Source organism: Ranitomeya variabilis, chromosome 2, assembly GCF_051348905.1.
Source record: "Ranitomeya variabilis isolate aRanVar5 chromosome 2, aRanVar5.hap1, whole genome shotgun sequence".
Classification (NCBI taxonomy): Eukaryota; Metazoa; Chordata; class Amphibia; order Anura; family Dendrobatidae; genus Ranitomeya; species Ranitomeya variabilis.
In genome coordinates this window covers 799,060,469-799,074,607 of record NC_135233.1, presented here as the reverse complement: position 1 = coordinate 799,074,607, position 14,139 = coordinate 799,060,469, and the positions used below count along the sequence as shown (strand labels likewise).

The following is a 14,139-nucleotide window of genomic DNA, read 5'->3' as shown; positions in this document are numbered from 1 at the left end:
CAGCCTTATCAATTTTACCACACACGAAACGGCATAACCCTCTCTTCAAAAAAAATTCCCGAATTGCAGGTTTTTGTTCATTCTGCCTCCCAAAAATCAGAATAGAAAGCGATCACAAAATATCATGTGCCTGAAAATGGTACCAGTAAAAACGTCAACTCGTCCCACAAAAAACAAGCCCTCACGTGACTCTGTGGGCTATTATAGCTCTCAAAATATGGTGATGCAAAAACTAGTTTTTGCAATAAAAAATTGTCTTTTAGTGTGTGACAGGAGCCAAACATAAAAACCCAATATAAATCTGGTATCGCTGTAATCGCACCGACCCAAAGAATAAAGTTGCTTAATCACTTATAATGCACAAGGAATGGCGTAAAAATAAATAAAACCAATTCTACACCTGCTGTTGATTTTTTCATTCTGCCTCCCAAAGATTGCAGTAAGGCTCGGCGCACATTTATCCTGTGCTCTGTGCTGGGTGCTTACACCAAAATTTCCATGTAAATCTCTAAAATATGTGATTGAGACGGAACCTCTGGCAGAAGATTCTCTATAATGAAGCAAAAGGCACAGTGGACGCTGCTGCCTCATTATAGTGAATGCATCCCTTGGGGGTTTCATCTCAACCACGTCACTCAGAGACTTAGGCTATGTGCACACGTAGGGAGGGTCCTCTGCGGGTTCTCCCGCAGTGGATTTGATAAATCTGCAGGGCAAAACCGCTGCAGTTATCCCTGCAGATTTATCGCGGTTTGTCTTGCGGTTTCCGCTGCGGGTTTACTCCTACTATTGATGCCGCATATGCAGCAATATATAGCATCAATTGTAATGTTAAAAATAATTAAAAAATTGGTATACTCACCCTCTGACGTCCCGATCTCCTCGGCGCTGCACGCGGCGGTCCGGTTCCAAATATGCTGTGCGAGAAGGACCTTCGTGACGTCACGGTCATGTGACTGCGACGTCATCGCAGGTCCTGCTCGCATAGCAACCCTGCTACCGGACGGCCGCGTGCAGCGCTGAGAGGTGAGTATATCATTATTTTTTATTTTAATTCTTTTTTTTTTTACATAAATATGGTTCCCAGGGCCTGGAGGAGAGTCTCCTCTCCTCCACCCCGGGTACCATCTGCACATTATCCGCTTACTTCCCGCATGGTGGGCATAGCACCATGCGGGAAGTAAACGGATCAATGCATTCCTATGTGTGCAGAATCGCCGCGATTCTGCACAAAGAAGCGACATGCACATGTGCACAGCGGATTGCGGTTTCCATAGGTTTACATGTAACTGTAAACGCAATGGAAACTGCTGCGGACCCGCAGCGTCAAAATCGCTGCGGTTCTGCGGTAAAAACCACAACGTGTGCACATAGCCTTAGATGGAAACCCGAAAGTAAGTGCTCAGCGTAGGGCGCCGGATAACTGTGATCCCTAACGTTATGTAAAATTTTCCCAATAAAAGCTTCAACTCAATCCACAAAAAAAAGCAAGTCCTCACTCAGGTCTATCATCTGATAATGGAAATATAGTGGACTTTCACATTACTTGTAGTGAAAGGCACTGGAAAAGCAAAATGACTCCTCACCTCCCAAAAGTAATTCAGCAAATTCTGCCCTCCCAAATCCAAATGCCCCCTCCCTTCTGAGCCCCACATTGTACCTAAACCACAAATACTGTCCATGTTTGGCATTTTCTGAAGTGATGAGAGCCCACCTAACTTACGGGTGCAGAAGCACAGGCTGGGCATAATGTACTGGTGACTGCAACGCACTGACCACTTCGGCATACTGGTCACTACAATGGCAGTTTACAATTTTCACTCAGCAATATTCATTGCTGCTTGTTTCTGGAAAATACCCATGTAGTCAAAATAGTCACTACACCTGTAGATAAATTGCCAAAGGTGTATAATTTACAAAATGAGGTCACTTGAGGGGGGATTCTGCTCCTCTAGCAATTAGGGGATCTGTATATGGAGCCATCAAACTGTTCTAGGAAAATCTGTGCTCCAGGAGGCAAATAGTGCTCAGTTCCTCCCAAGTCTCTCCGTCTGTCTAAATAGTGCTGTACAGCCACATATGGGGTATTGCCATTTTCAGTAGAAATTGTGGAACAAATTATGGTGCCATTTTTATCCACTTCTTGAGAGAAAATGTAAAATCTGGGGCTAAAACTAAATTTTGATGGTAAAAATGTAGTTATTTTTTGTTCACTGCCCAATGGTATAAACTTATGTGACACACCCGAGGTGTCAATATGATCACTGCACCCCTAGATGAATTCAATGAGAGATATAGTTTGTAAATTGGGATCATTTATGGGCGGTTCTGCTTCTCTGGCACCTCATGGGCTCTCCCAGTGGCTCATGGCACCTGTAAATCATAACAGTAAAATCTGGTGACCTTTGCGATTACATGTAGGGTATTGGCACACTCAGAAAAAATGGACCTCAGTTTGTTGTAAAAAAATTCCTGTTAGCTCTTAGAAAAATTAAAAACTTGGGGCTAAAACAACATTTTAGTGGTAAAAATGTAATTTATTCTTCCTTCACTCATTGGTATAAAATTCTGTGAGGCACATGTGGTGTCAATATGATCACTGCACCACTAGATGAATTCATTGTGGAGTGTAGTTTGTAAAATGAGTTCACATATAGGGGGTTTCTGTTATTCTGGCATCTCAGAGGCTCTGCCAATGTGACATGACACCTCAACCCATTCCAGCAAAATCTGAACTCCAATATGGCGTCTCTTTCCTTCTGAGCTTTGCATTGTGCCTCAAAAGTAGTATTCTCCAACATACGGGGTATCGGCATACTTAGAAGAAATCGCACAACAAATTGTATGGTGTAATTTCTCCTGTTACCCTTATGAAAATGCAAAATTTGAGGCTGACATAACATTTTTGTGGGGAAAATGTGATTTTATTATTTTCACGGCTCAATGTTATAAACTTCTGTGATGCACTTGGGGATTCAAGGTGCTCACCATACATCTAAATACGTTCCTTGAGGGGTCTAGTTTCCAAAATGGGGTCACTTGTTGGGTGTTTCCACTGATTAGGCACATCAGGGGCTCTCCAAACGGAACATGACGTCCCCTAATGATTCCAGCAAATTTTACATTCAAAAAGTCAAATGATGCTCCTTCTCTTCTGAGCCCTGCAATGCACCCATACAACGCAAATCAAAAGAGGACAAGCAGTCATAAAGTCCAGACAATACTCTTTTTATTGTATCATAAACATATAAATACAGACAAACGATGCATGACTGGGCTAAAAAGATGACAATAGGGGGTCACCTACAACATACAAAGAGAAGCCCAAGGTAGGGTGCCAACCTAACAAGCAATAGTACTGATAGCATATGGGGAACGGTTCAGAGTACACACGGCTGTAAAGTGATAGTCTCCCATATAGCTGGGAGGTATTGTATAGACAGCACTGAATACTCCATATACACATTAGATATCTGGGCTGAAAAAAGCCATATACATTACCCAATGCCAGTGGTCTGTAAAGTAGGGACACCCGTACACCCCTTTTCGGAATTTTCCTATAAATGCACCCATACAGTAGTTTTCTCCCTCATATGGGGTATCCTCCTACTTAGGAGAAATTGCACTACAAATTTTATGGTGCAATTTCTCCTGTTACACTTATGAAAATGTGAAATTTGGGGCTAAAATAACATTTTTGTGAGGAAAATGTGATTTTATTATTTTCACCCCTGAACTTTATAAACTTCTATGAAGCACCTAGGGATTCAAGGTACTCACCTTACATCTAAATACATTCCAAAGTGGTCTAGTTTCTAAAATGGGATCACTTGTGGTGGGTTTCTACTGTTTAAGAACATCAGGGGCTTTAAAAATGGGGCATGACGTCCGCTTTAGAAAACAGTGTTTTTCTCCCTCATATGGGGTATCAGCATGCTCAGGAGAAATTTTGGGGTCCATTTTTCCTGTTACCCTTGTCAAAATAAAAAAAAAAATTGTATCTGAATTAATTTTTTTTGTGAAAAAATTATTATTTTTTTTTTCCACATTCAAAATATTCCTGTGAAGCAGCTGAAGTATTAATAAACTTCATGAATGGGGCTTTGGGAACATTGAGGGGTGTAGTTTTTAGAGTGGTGTCACTTTTGAGTATCTTCTATTATATAGACCCTCAAAGTGACTTCAAATGTAATGTGGTCCCTAAAAAAAATGGTTTTGTAAATTTTGTTGGGAAAATGAAAAATCGTTGATCAAATTTTAACCCTTATAACTTCCTAACATAGAAAATAGTTGGTCCCAAAATTTTGCTGATGTAAAGTAAACATGTGGGAAATGTTACTTATTAACTATTTTGTGTGACATACTGTATCTCTTTGATTAAAGGGCATGAAAATTCAAAGTTGGAAAAATTGCAAAATTTTCCAAATTTTCATCAAATTTTCATTTTTTTTCACAAATAAACACAAGTCATACCAAAGAAATGTTACCACTATCATGAAGTACAATATGTCACAAAAAAAAACGATCTCAGAGTCAAGTTGATCCATTGAAGCGTTTAAGAGTTATTACCTCATAAAGTGACAGTGGTCAGAATTGTAAAAATTGGCCTGTTCATTAACGTGCAAACCACCTTGGGGGGTAAAGGGGTTAAGGAAAGCTAAAGATTTTGTAATGAAAGTTATATAATTAACCTTACTTTCATGTTACGAGTTAAAAAATGTTCTACAGAACTCATTCTAGAAAATTTTTTTGAAATTGTTCTTATGTTCATTAAGATATTTATTAAAATATAAATTTTCAAATGGGGTGTACTAATTTATGCTGAACACTGTACATAGGGGATATTTTGCTGAAGGTTGGAGAATTCCGATCCCTGGAATCCCTGGCAATCAAGAGATTGGGATTCTGAAGCCCCCATAACAGGACTCGGCAGTATGCAACCTCAACTTCTGCTTTATTCATTGTCAATGTAACTGCTGAAGAATACCAAAGTGTTGTTGCCGACCATTCAAAAGACCATGCAAAACTCTGATCTATTCAGGACAGGGCTGTAAAGCTGTATTCCCAGTATTCAAGGATAATGATCTCGGGATCACTGGAAATCCAAGTAGTCAGATCCAAGCAATCTGAAAGTTGTCTCCAATTTTATGAATAGGGGATAACTTGATTTTTTATGGAATAACTCTTTAATATGATAGTGTACAGTCTTCATTACCATAATTATACCATGTAATACATGGATAAACTTTATAAAAAATAACCACACAGATTGTAAATAGCTGTTGAAAATGGATAATAATTTGAATTGTTTCTAATGACTATTTACAGGTGTTGTTGTTAATGAATCATCCAATGTACAAAGAGCAGATTCTGAATACAGTCTCCATCTTTTTGGCCAGCCTGAAGCTTTTATACCTGGTCAAAATTTCACATTGAAGGTACTGTATGTAAGCATTGTCTAGTTATTGGATATAAATATGTCATCGAGAACAGTGACGAGTGGAGATGAGCACATCTGACAAGATTCAAATTCACCAGATCTGTCTGATTTTACCAGGAAACTCAATTTGCAGTGAATTTATTCTCTGCAAATTGAATGTTCTCTTTATGCTATGGGGTCTGGATAGAGAGTAAATGTAAGATGTATTAAAACAAATTAACAACCAATACTCATGTCCCAGCTCACCTTTACTGCTCACTATCCACAATAGGATCCTCGGCACCTTGTCTTACTGCCACCACGATTTTTAATTGCAGCTGCAGGAGGACTTTGATAGGGTCCTCTGCATCTCCAAGTTTTGCTAATGTATTCATGAACATTATTGAGACCAGTTTCATGTTTGCATCAAATTCCATGAAATAGTTGAAAAAGTGACTTTGTTTCGTAGATGATATATTTGTATTATGGTTGGGAAAGTAGGAGGAATTTAAAGTATTTTTCATTAACTCAATTCATGTCATGTACTAAATTCTCTCTGGAATATACTGAGAAGTGCTTTAACTTTTTTGGGTGTCAACCCCATCATGACATTCTCCATATATGTATGGTGCATGTCAAGTCTCCCCCTTTGGTATGGGCTCCGGTGATGAGCCCGCATTTTTTCCGGCTCATATCAGCTGATGTAATCAGCTGACATGGGCTCCTGACAGCCGCAGGTGGAATCGCGATCCACCCACGACTGTTAACATTTTAAACGCCACTGTCAATGTCTGACAGGGGCATTGAACATGCACACACTGGAAATTTATATCCATCGGCGCACATGTCACATGACCGCGGGTCGCCGATAGGTCGGCATAAAAAATTGGGGTCTTCAGCAGTTCCCTGTGGTCGTCATAGCCAATCTGTTATGAGTACCACCCAGTGGCCAGCGTTCAGAACAGATGAGCATTTCTGCCACACAGAACAGGAATGAATCAGATAATCGCAGCTTAAAATTTTTTCTATGGAGACTATTGAAGCAAGTAAAAAGTGAAAAAAAAGGTTTTTAAAAATATTAAAAATATATAAAAGTTCAAATCACCCCCCTTTTGCCCCATTCAAAGTAAAACAAAACAATAAAAAATAAAAAATGCATATATTTGGTATTGCTGCACTCAGAAATGCACAATCTATCACAATATGAAAATTAATTAATCATATCAGTAGATGGCCTAATGAGAAAAACATTTGAAACCGCCAAAATTAAGATTCTTTGCTTGCCACAGCATTGCAATAAAATGCAATAACAGTCGATCAAAAGATTGTATCCACACCAAAATGGTATTGATAAAAACGGCAGCTTGGTGCGCAAAAAGTAATCCCTCACTCAGCCACAGATCCCAAAAAATTGAGACTCTTCGGGTCTCAGAAAATTAAAATTTTTGACTTTTTTTCACCATTTAAATAAAAAACAACCTAGACATGTTTGGCATCTACTAACTCGTAATGACCTGGAGAATCATAATGGCAGGTCAGTTTTAGCATTTGATGAACATGGTAAAAAAAAATTTAAAAAAATTGTGAAATAGCACTTTTTTTTTGCAATTTCACCGTGCTTGGAATTTTTTTTTCCAATTTTCCAGTACACTGTGTGGTAAAACCAATGATGTCATTCAAAAGTACAGCTCGTCCTGCAAACAACAAGCCCTCACATAGCCATATTGATGGAAAATTTAAAACGTTATGGCTCTGAGAAGAAGTTGAGCAAAAAACAGAAACGCAAAAACGGAAAATGGCTCTGGCATGAAGGGGTATTTAAATTAATTAAATAAATTTTGCAACTACATTATATACAAAAGCACCGATCATAATAATATTTTGGAAAGATATAAACATCTTAGAAGAATAACTGAAAGAAAGGTACATATGCTTGTTAAATTGCCAAATTTATCAATTTATCAAAAAGAGGAATATATATGTAGTCTACTAAATAAGAATAAAATCCCTATAAAAAAAATTAGAGTTAGAAAAGGGTGTGTGTCTTCCGAACCGGAGTGGGATGCTGCTGCTCACGCAATGTACTACATTCAGGTCTCATACTTTATGTTTCTAAAAGCTATCTAAGAATCATTAAAACTCTGCATTGAGCTGGATAGCGGTATAGTACATGGAAGTGTAATGACCAGATGTATGGTGTCTGAAGATGAAATGAATATGAGCATCTCAGGTCATATATAAAATGCATTGAATGGACTGCACTGACGTGATCTACAGTATGTACTACAGTTTTTTAAGCAATACATGCAATTGCATCCTTCAGTGTTGCTCTGACCAAAAACAGGAAACGCACTATGCTACAGTTTAGGAAATCTTCTGATGTCATGGACTGTACCTGAACTAAAGCTTATGGAGCATAGGAGTCGCAGAATTCATTAAGAGGCACTCAAGGAATTTGGCGCCTCTGCTGAATGGTGCATTCTGGTACTGTGACTGGAGTAGCATTTCTGGAGTACAAAACAATGGCATTTTTACCACACCCCCATCCCGCTGTGTCTCCGCCCCAGCTCTGCCCATTCTGGCGGAGCTGATTCAAGCTAGCATAAAAATGCCAAAAGTCACAAAACTTTTACACAACTCCACGTTGCATAAAAATGTTGCTACTTTTCAAAGCTTTTACGCCACAAATTACAGCTTTGATGACTCCATCCCTATGTTGTCTATGACAGAATCACCAATTATACGACAGTATGGTTATGTTCACTGAAGTATGGAGAGAATTCCATAATAACAGATGATAATTCAAGCAATTTATTAATTATAAGTGTATATTTCCATAGCGAAATACGACTTATCATGTTCATTCTACGTTTTCTTCCAGGTTCAGATAAAAAGGATTGACAATAAGAACTTAACTGAGGAGGAAAAGAGTAAAGTGGTTTCTGTTAATATAACGCAGTCTTCAAGCAATAATTTATTTAGCAGCCATTCTTTAATAGGATCCCTTTTTAATGTGAGTATAAAGAAATTATAAAAACAAGAGAAATATCCCAACAGTATGACCACAATAATCCAGATAAAGGGGTCAGAAATGCATTTTTTTACTAAAGCGGTGGAAAGTGGCAAGCCGTCAGAATGACGCTATTTAATTTTTGGCTAGTATGAAGTAAAGAAGGGAATTTGGGGTTTTATCTTAAAAAAAGGAGTCACAAACCCTGTGAAACTAGTTATATACAAATAATTATGAAACTAATCAGAATTTTTCACCATAAAACTGTATCTAATGGTGAACTTTGATCATAGCAAACATTTTTAGACCTGCCATGAAGTTCAGGATTATTTCCCTTTCATTGAAAATGTTTTCATAAAATATTCACACCAAGTCTATTGCAGCTTGTTGTTTTATTGGCCATTTGTATGCCACTTTTACTTATTTTGAGGCCTAAACAGACCCCACCAGAGTGGATTCTATGCAAATTTTATGTAACAGTATCTCTGGACATACAATCAGAATCAATGCTTTTTTTCCCCTCAGGATTCAAGTAGGGATACAGCTTCTACAATGGTTCCTTCTACAACATCTCAGTCTTCAGGAGTTTCTCAGAGTGTCACACAGCAAAATTACACCATTCCAGAATCTGCCATAATTACCATAGAATTCCCTCTTCTTCAGTCAGTCCAATATGTAAATGTAAATGTAAGTAAAAAGAAAATGATTTCTTATAGATTTTAAATGGGATGTGTTGAAATGACAATAACACGTGACCACTTCCTCCTAGAAATGGTGCCACGCTTGTCCATGGCATGTGTTTGCCTCATTCACTTCGATGGGTCTGTACTATAACACAAGGCAAAACCTAAAGAATCTGAACCCCTTCCAGATGCAGCTAATATTTCTTTTTCTGCTTTCGTTTTTTCTTCCCTTTATTCCAAGAGCCATTCGTTTTTTATTTTCTCATCGACATTGCCATAGGAGGGCTTGCAGAGACTGAGTTGAAGTTTCAAAGCACTTTATCATTGAACATACTGAAAAATAAGAAGACAAATTCTATGAGAAAAATGCAATTCAGTTGTTTATCTTTAATACTTTTTAGGTTTCTTATCAAAACGCCACACAGTTATTTTACTTTGACAAGTCCTATTGGATAAATCCTTCCATCCAGCTGCAAATATCCGAAACAGTTTTAAAGGTAAGGAGTTCTTTTTCACAGAAATCAATTATTTATTGGTTTCCTAAATAATTTATTTATGAAGTGAAACATTAGTTCAAGGAAAACCCATTATGCTGTATTGGTTTTGTGAAGATGCATTTACAATGGCTATCTGTCCTTACGATTTTGTTAACATTGTTGTTCTTATCACTTAGGTTGGAACACCATTTAACGTGCAAGTTGAAACCAGCCCAAATGTACAGGATATTTACTATATGGTAAGTATTACTTAAGGTGATTTAATCTTTCATCACATAATCTAATCTTGCCTTCTATTGAATGCTGCCATTGAACTTAAAATAAAGTGCTAGTAAGAACACAAAGATTTTTTCTTACCATGGCCTCTCTTTAAATGGCTTAGAGATTTGTTTCTAGGTACTCACCCCCCCCCCCCACACACTCACCCCTCCCCTGTGTGTATCCTACCCCCATTTAGATAGACATATACATGCAATTTTCAAAACTAAAAAAGCAACAAAATAAACTTTTTGCATGCTTAAAAATGTGGGGTAAGTGATAATTTACTAATCATGAGGGTTCAACCACTGGCACTCTCAGCGTTCCCAAGAATGAGATTGTAGGCTAGCCAAAAATCAATGAATTATCTAGTACATTTGAATTTTAGCTACAACCCTTCAACATTTAACATTTAGCAGTTACTAAAAAGTTACAAGATCAAACACAGTTTGCTATGCATCTGTAAAAATCAGATAATTTTTTTTGCGTTTCCATAGACTTGAAAGGGTGAGTTTCGTCCGACACACCGATGCACCTTAATACAATACAAAATTATTACTTGTTGTACTATGCACCTCTAATCTATGCTTTGATAACATAAGCCTTATCTGAGATTTTCAACAACAGTGATTAAAAACTAAATTAATATAGACAGTTTAATACAAATCTAGAGCAATTGTTAAAAAGTGTTAAAACCTTTCATTACACACATATTGCTAATGATTTTTTTATTAGGTTGTGGCCAATGGGACGATTGTGTCTGCAGGAAAGAACAAAACCACATTTAGTCTCACTCCTGACCAATCCTGGACTCCGACTGCTCAGCTTGTAGTGTATTTCCTGAAGATTATTGCTAATTTTGGTGACATTGTGCAAAATACCTCTCAAGTGTTTTCTGTCGAAAGCGAATTAGGAAACAAGGTACAGCATTTATTTCCTGCACATTGCTTTATTATTATTTTATGTCCCGTTTTGTCAGAATGATATATTTTATTGTTTTTTTAGGTGACTTTATCATGGAGTAAAAGCAGAGCAAACCCATTAGAAAATGTGTCCTTATCTATCAGTGTGAAAGAGACCCGGTCTTTGGTGGGTTTGCAAGTTTTTTCCCTAGAAGACAGAAATAACATAAATATTACCAGAGTGAGTATTCATAGAGTGACTGCAGACTTGTACCTCAAAGCCGGACAACTCATTTAGAATACTACCAAAGTGTATATGCTAGCCCAGAGCTTTTTTTTCAAGACTTTTTCTATGATGGAGTCATTTGTCAATTTTTACTGTAAAAAATGTAAACCTAACCCCACCAGTCATTGTTATTTACAAAAATAAACAATCTAGACTTATAATAACATTTTTCTTTGCTTTCTTTTGTAGATAGATGAACTAAATTTAGATTATCAGGTGAGTCCATATATAAAAGTATATTTTATTGTATAATTTGATTTTGATTTATAAATAATGGCATCAATTTGTTTCCTGAATACTTAAGTAAAGTTTATATTTTTGTATTTCCAAGAGTTCCCTCACAAGTCTGTCTGATGCTGTAGTACAAATTTTGAATGGTAAGTTTGTTATTAATTTTTAGGAACCAATACTAGAAACTTAATTTAAAATATCCATCCATCCGTTTATTTACTAAATAAATAATGCTGTGTGGAAAATAGATTGCATATTCATTTTTGTTCAGGACTTAATGAGTTACCAACATTTTCATTTTTATTTAATAAATCAATAGCACACATGAAAATAAGCAACTTTCTATTATATCTTATCAAAGAAGTTTGCTTCTTTCTCCACCAGGACTGATCTGTCAATTTCCAAATTCAGAATTCATGGCAAAAATCTGCATTCAGTGTAGACAAATAGTTACATTACTGAGATAGGGGATGGCAGATGTTACTCAAAAGATTCTATGTAGAGGGGAGGATGATCTTATCAGTAGCAGCAGCCATCTCCTTTCTCAGTAATGTAACTATTTGTCTTCATTGAACATCTATTTTACAAAGAAAATTTGTATTCCACGCTGTAGCCACTATTACATTGTGTGTAAAACGCAACATGAAAAATTTGGTAAAATATCCTGTTTGAGGCCCAAATATGCAAATTTTTGTAGCATATTTTTCACTTATTTCTGAGCAATTTCTATTTAAAATTGTAAATGCATGAAAAAATAATAAATTTGTTGGTAGAAAATGGGTAAAGGTTTAGAAAAGTCAAGAATAATTTTAATGTTGATCTTTTAAGAAACTTCACCCCATTGGCAGCAAGAAATGCAATCATTGAAGTGTCCATCAGAGCTTCGATAAAGTGGTTAACAAAAATTGCTGTATGTAAAATTGTCAAGAATGATAGCTCCGTACCTGAACAGGCCCCTCACGTTCCTGGGTAGGGTCTGTCTCTCTGGCGGGTCACCTTATGCCCTTCATTGGTCATGAGGTGTGGGGTGTCACCTCCAGGGGGGGCGGAGCTTGAGGGTGTGCTTGCTCAGTCCAGATATTGCATTCTAGAAGATGCACTCGTAGCATCGTTGGGACGCCGCTGCTGTGTGGGGACCCCAGGTCCCCTGGTGTTAGTTCTGTCAGGGGGTGCGGGATGCTGTACCTGCGGGGGCAGTCTGAAGGGTTGAGGTTCCCTCCAGTCTTCTCTCCCCTCCTCTGGTGTCTCTATGGTCTGGGAGTGGAGATTGTGCTTTGCCCCAAGCTGGTGAGGTGACTGTTGGGAGGCAGATTTAAACTTGTTGTTTCCTCCTTTTGTTGATAATTATTCCCAGTTCTGGATGATGGTTAAGGTCAGTGTTGAGGTTCTTCTGAGGAGGTTCATGCTTTGGTGCCTGTGTTTGGTTTATCATTGTTCACCTTTTGTTCATGCAGTTGCACTGTTGTTTCTTGCTTCTGGTGTGTTTGCCTTGTCTGCTGTTTGTGTTTTTGATCACAAGACACTGTGCTGCTCGCACCTGGGAAGGGCTCTGCTAAAGTTCCTCCTTGCAAGGATCGGGAGGCGAATGAAGAGTATACCTGGCCCTCAAGGGTGCACGGCAGTGTGACAGCTAACACCAAGTGTGACTAACACACTGCTCTTGCTGGCTAGCAGGAGGTCAGTTCACCATCGTTAAGCATAACAAAAAGGGCCTATAGCAATAAACAAGTGTATTAAAGGGATATTCTCAATTTGTTTCTTAAGCAGCTCACAACTATACATTCTCCTTACTTCCTGGTTTCTAGTTGGTCTGGTTTTCCTACATGGATGACAGATTTGGGGAGCAGTATGGCTGTAGTGTTAGCAGACATATGAAGCTCAGCACAAGTTCTGCTATAATACATTCAGCTATCATTGGTTTGTTCTGAACTCTACATTGTTGTCACTGTATTTGCATATAGAGATGATAGGGCATATGAATAAGCGCTCATCTCATGACAGTAACAGCAATGATGCTTACACAGGACTGATAACTGCAACTCATCAGGAGCTGAGAGGAAGGAGAGAAGCTAGTTGCTGTGTAGAAGTCAATGGGCTAGAAAGAGGTGGAGGGAATGTAGCTACTTTGCACACTTGCCATAGTTTGAGGAAAGTCTGGTCCTTGATCTTCTTGAAAACCAGCTGTAAACTATGTCAGCTAAAATCTTTTACAGCATGAAAATAAGAGCAAATAGAAAAAGAAAACTACTTATTTTCTTTCATCCTGTCTAAATAATTAATTAAAGCAATTTAATAACATGAGAATACTCTGTAAATATCACTTACCTGTAGTTGTCACCTCAATGTAATAATTATATTCACTGGCACAAGCTTGACTAGCCTAAATATTCATATTCTGTACATGTAAATCTATGTCTGTATGCTGGAAGTCTTCCACCAAACTTCTGCTTGCTACTCACGGGGTTCTAGTGGATGATTATATGGTTACTCTTGCTTATGTCTCCAGGCATTTCCCTGACAAGTTCCTTAAATTTTGTGTCATCTAGATTTATTCTTAAACCACCTGCCCGTAGTACAATTTAATATCAAGACAAACTTTTGTTAAAAAAAAAAAAATTCTGTTAAAATGATTACCGGTAGAATTGGTCCAGTAGGATTAGTAATAAAAGCTGACAAAACACAGACTCCATGTATTGTCTGCTGTAACACTTTTTGCCGCACTGCCAGGAAGAGTAGCGTAGAGGCTCGGACCATTATACTTAGTTTTGGCTATCTAGTTACAATATAAGTTATTTTATTCATTTGTGCACAAACTAATTTGGACAGAACAAAGTGGAAGTTTTTGTATCCTTA

The 14,139-nt window shown here is 37.7% G+C and overlaps 1 protein-coding gene across 1 annotated transcript in view; it reads left to right on the top strand.

Annotated features, from left to right (window-relative positions):
* Positions 1–14,139, top strand: part of LOC143807873 (CD109 antigen-like) — a 159,120-nt gene that overhangs the window by 43,053 nt on the left and 101,928 nt on the right. The window contains exons 10-18 of the mRNA XM_077289890.1: positions 5,329–5,438; positions 8,301–8,432; positions 8,955–9,116; positions 9,514–9,609; positions 9,786–9,848; positions 10,603–10,788; positions 10,873–11,010; positions 11,245–11,271; positions 11,387–11,432. Of these exons, the coding sequence (XP_077146005.1) occupies positions 5,329–5,438; positions 8,301–8,432; positions 8,955–9,116; positions 9,514–9,609; positions 9,786–9,848; positions 10,603–10,788; positions 10,873–11,010; positions 11,245–11,271; positions 11,387–11,432 (960 nt within the window). The remainder of the gene's footprint in view (positions 1–5,328; positions 5,439–8,300; positions 8,433–8,954; positions 9,117–9,513; positions 9,610–9,785; positions 9,849–10,602; positions 10,789–10,872; positions 11,011–11,244; positions 11,272–11,386; positions 11,433–14,139) is intronic.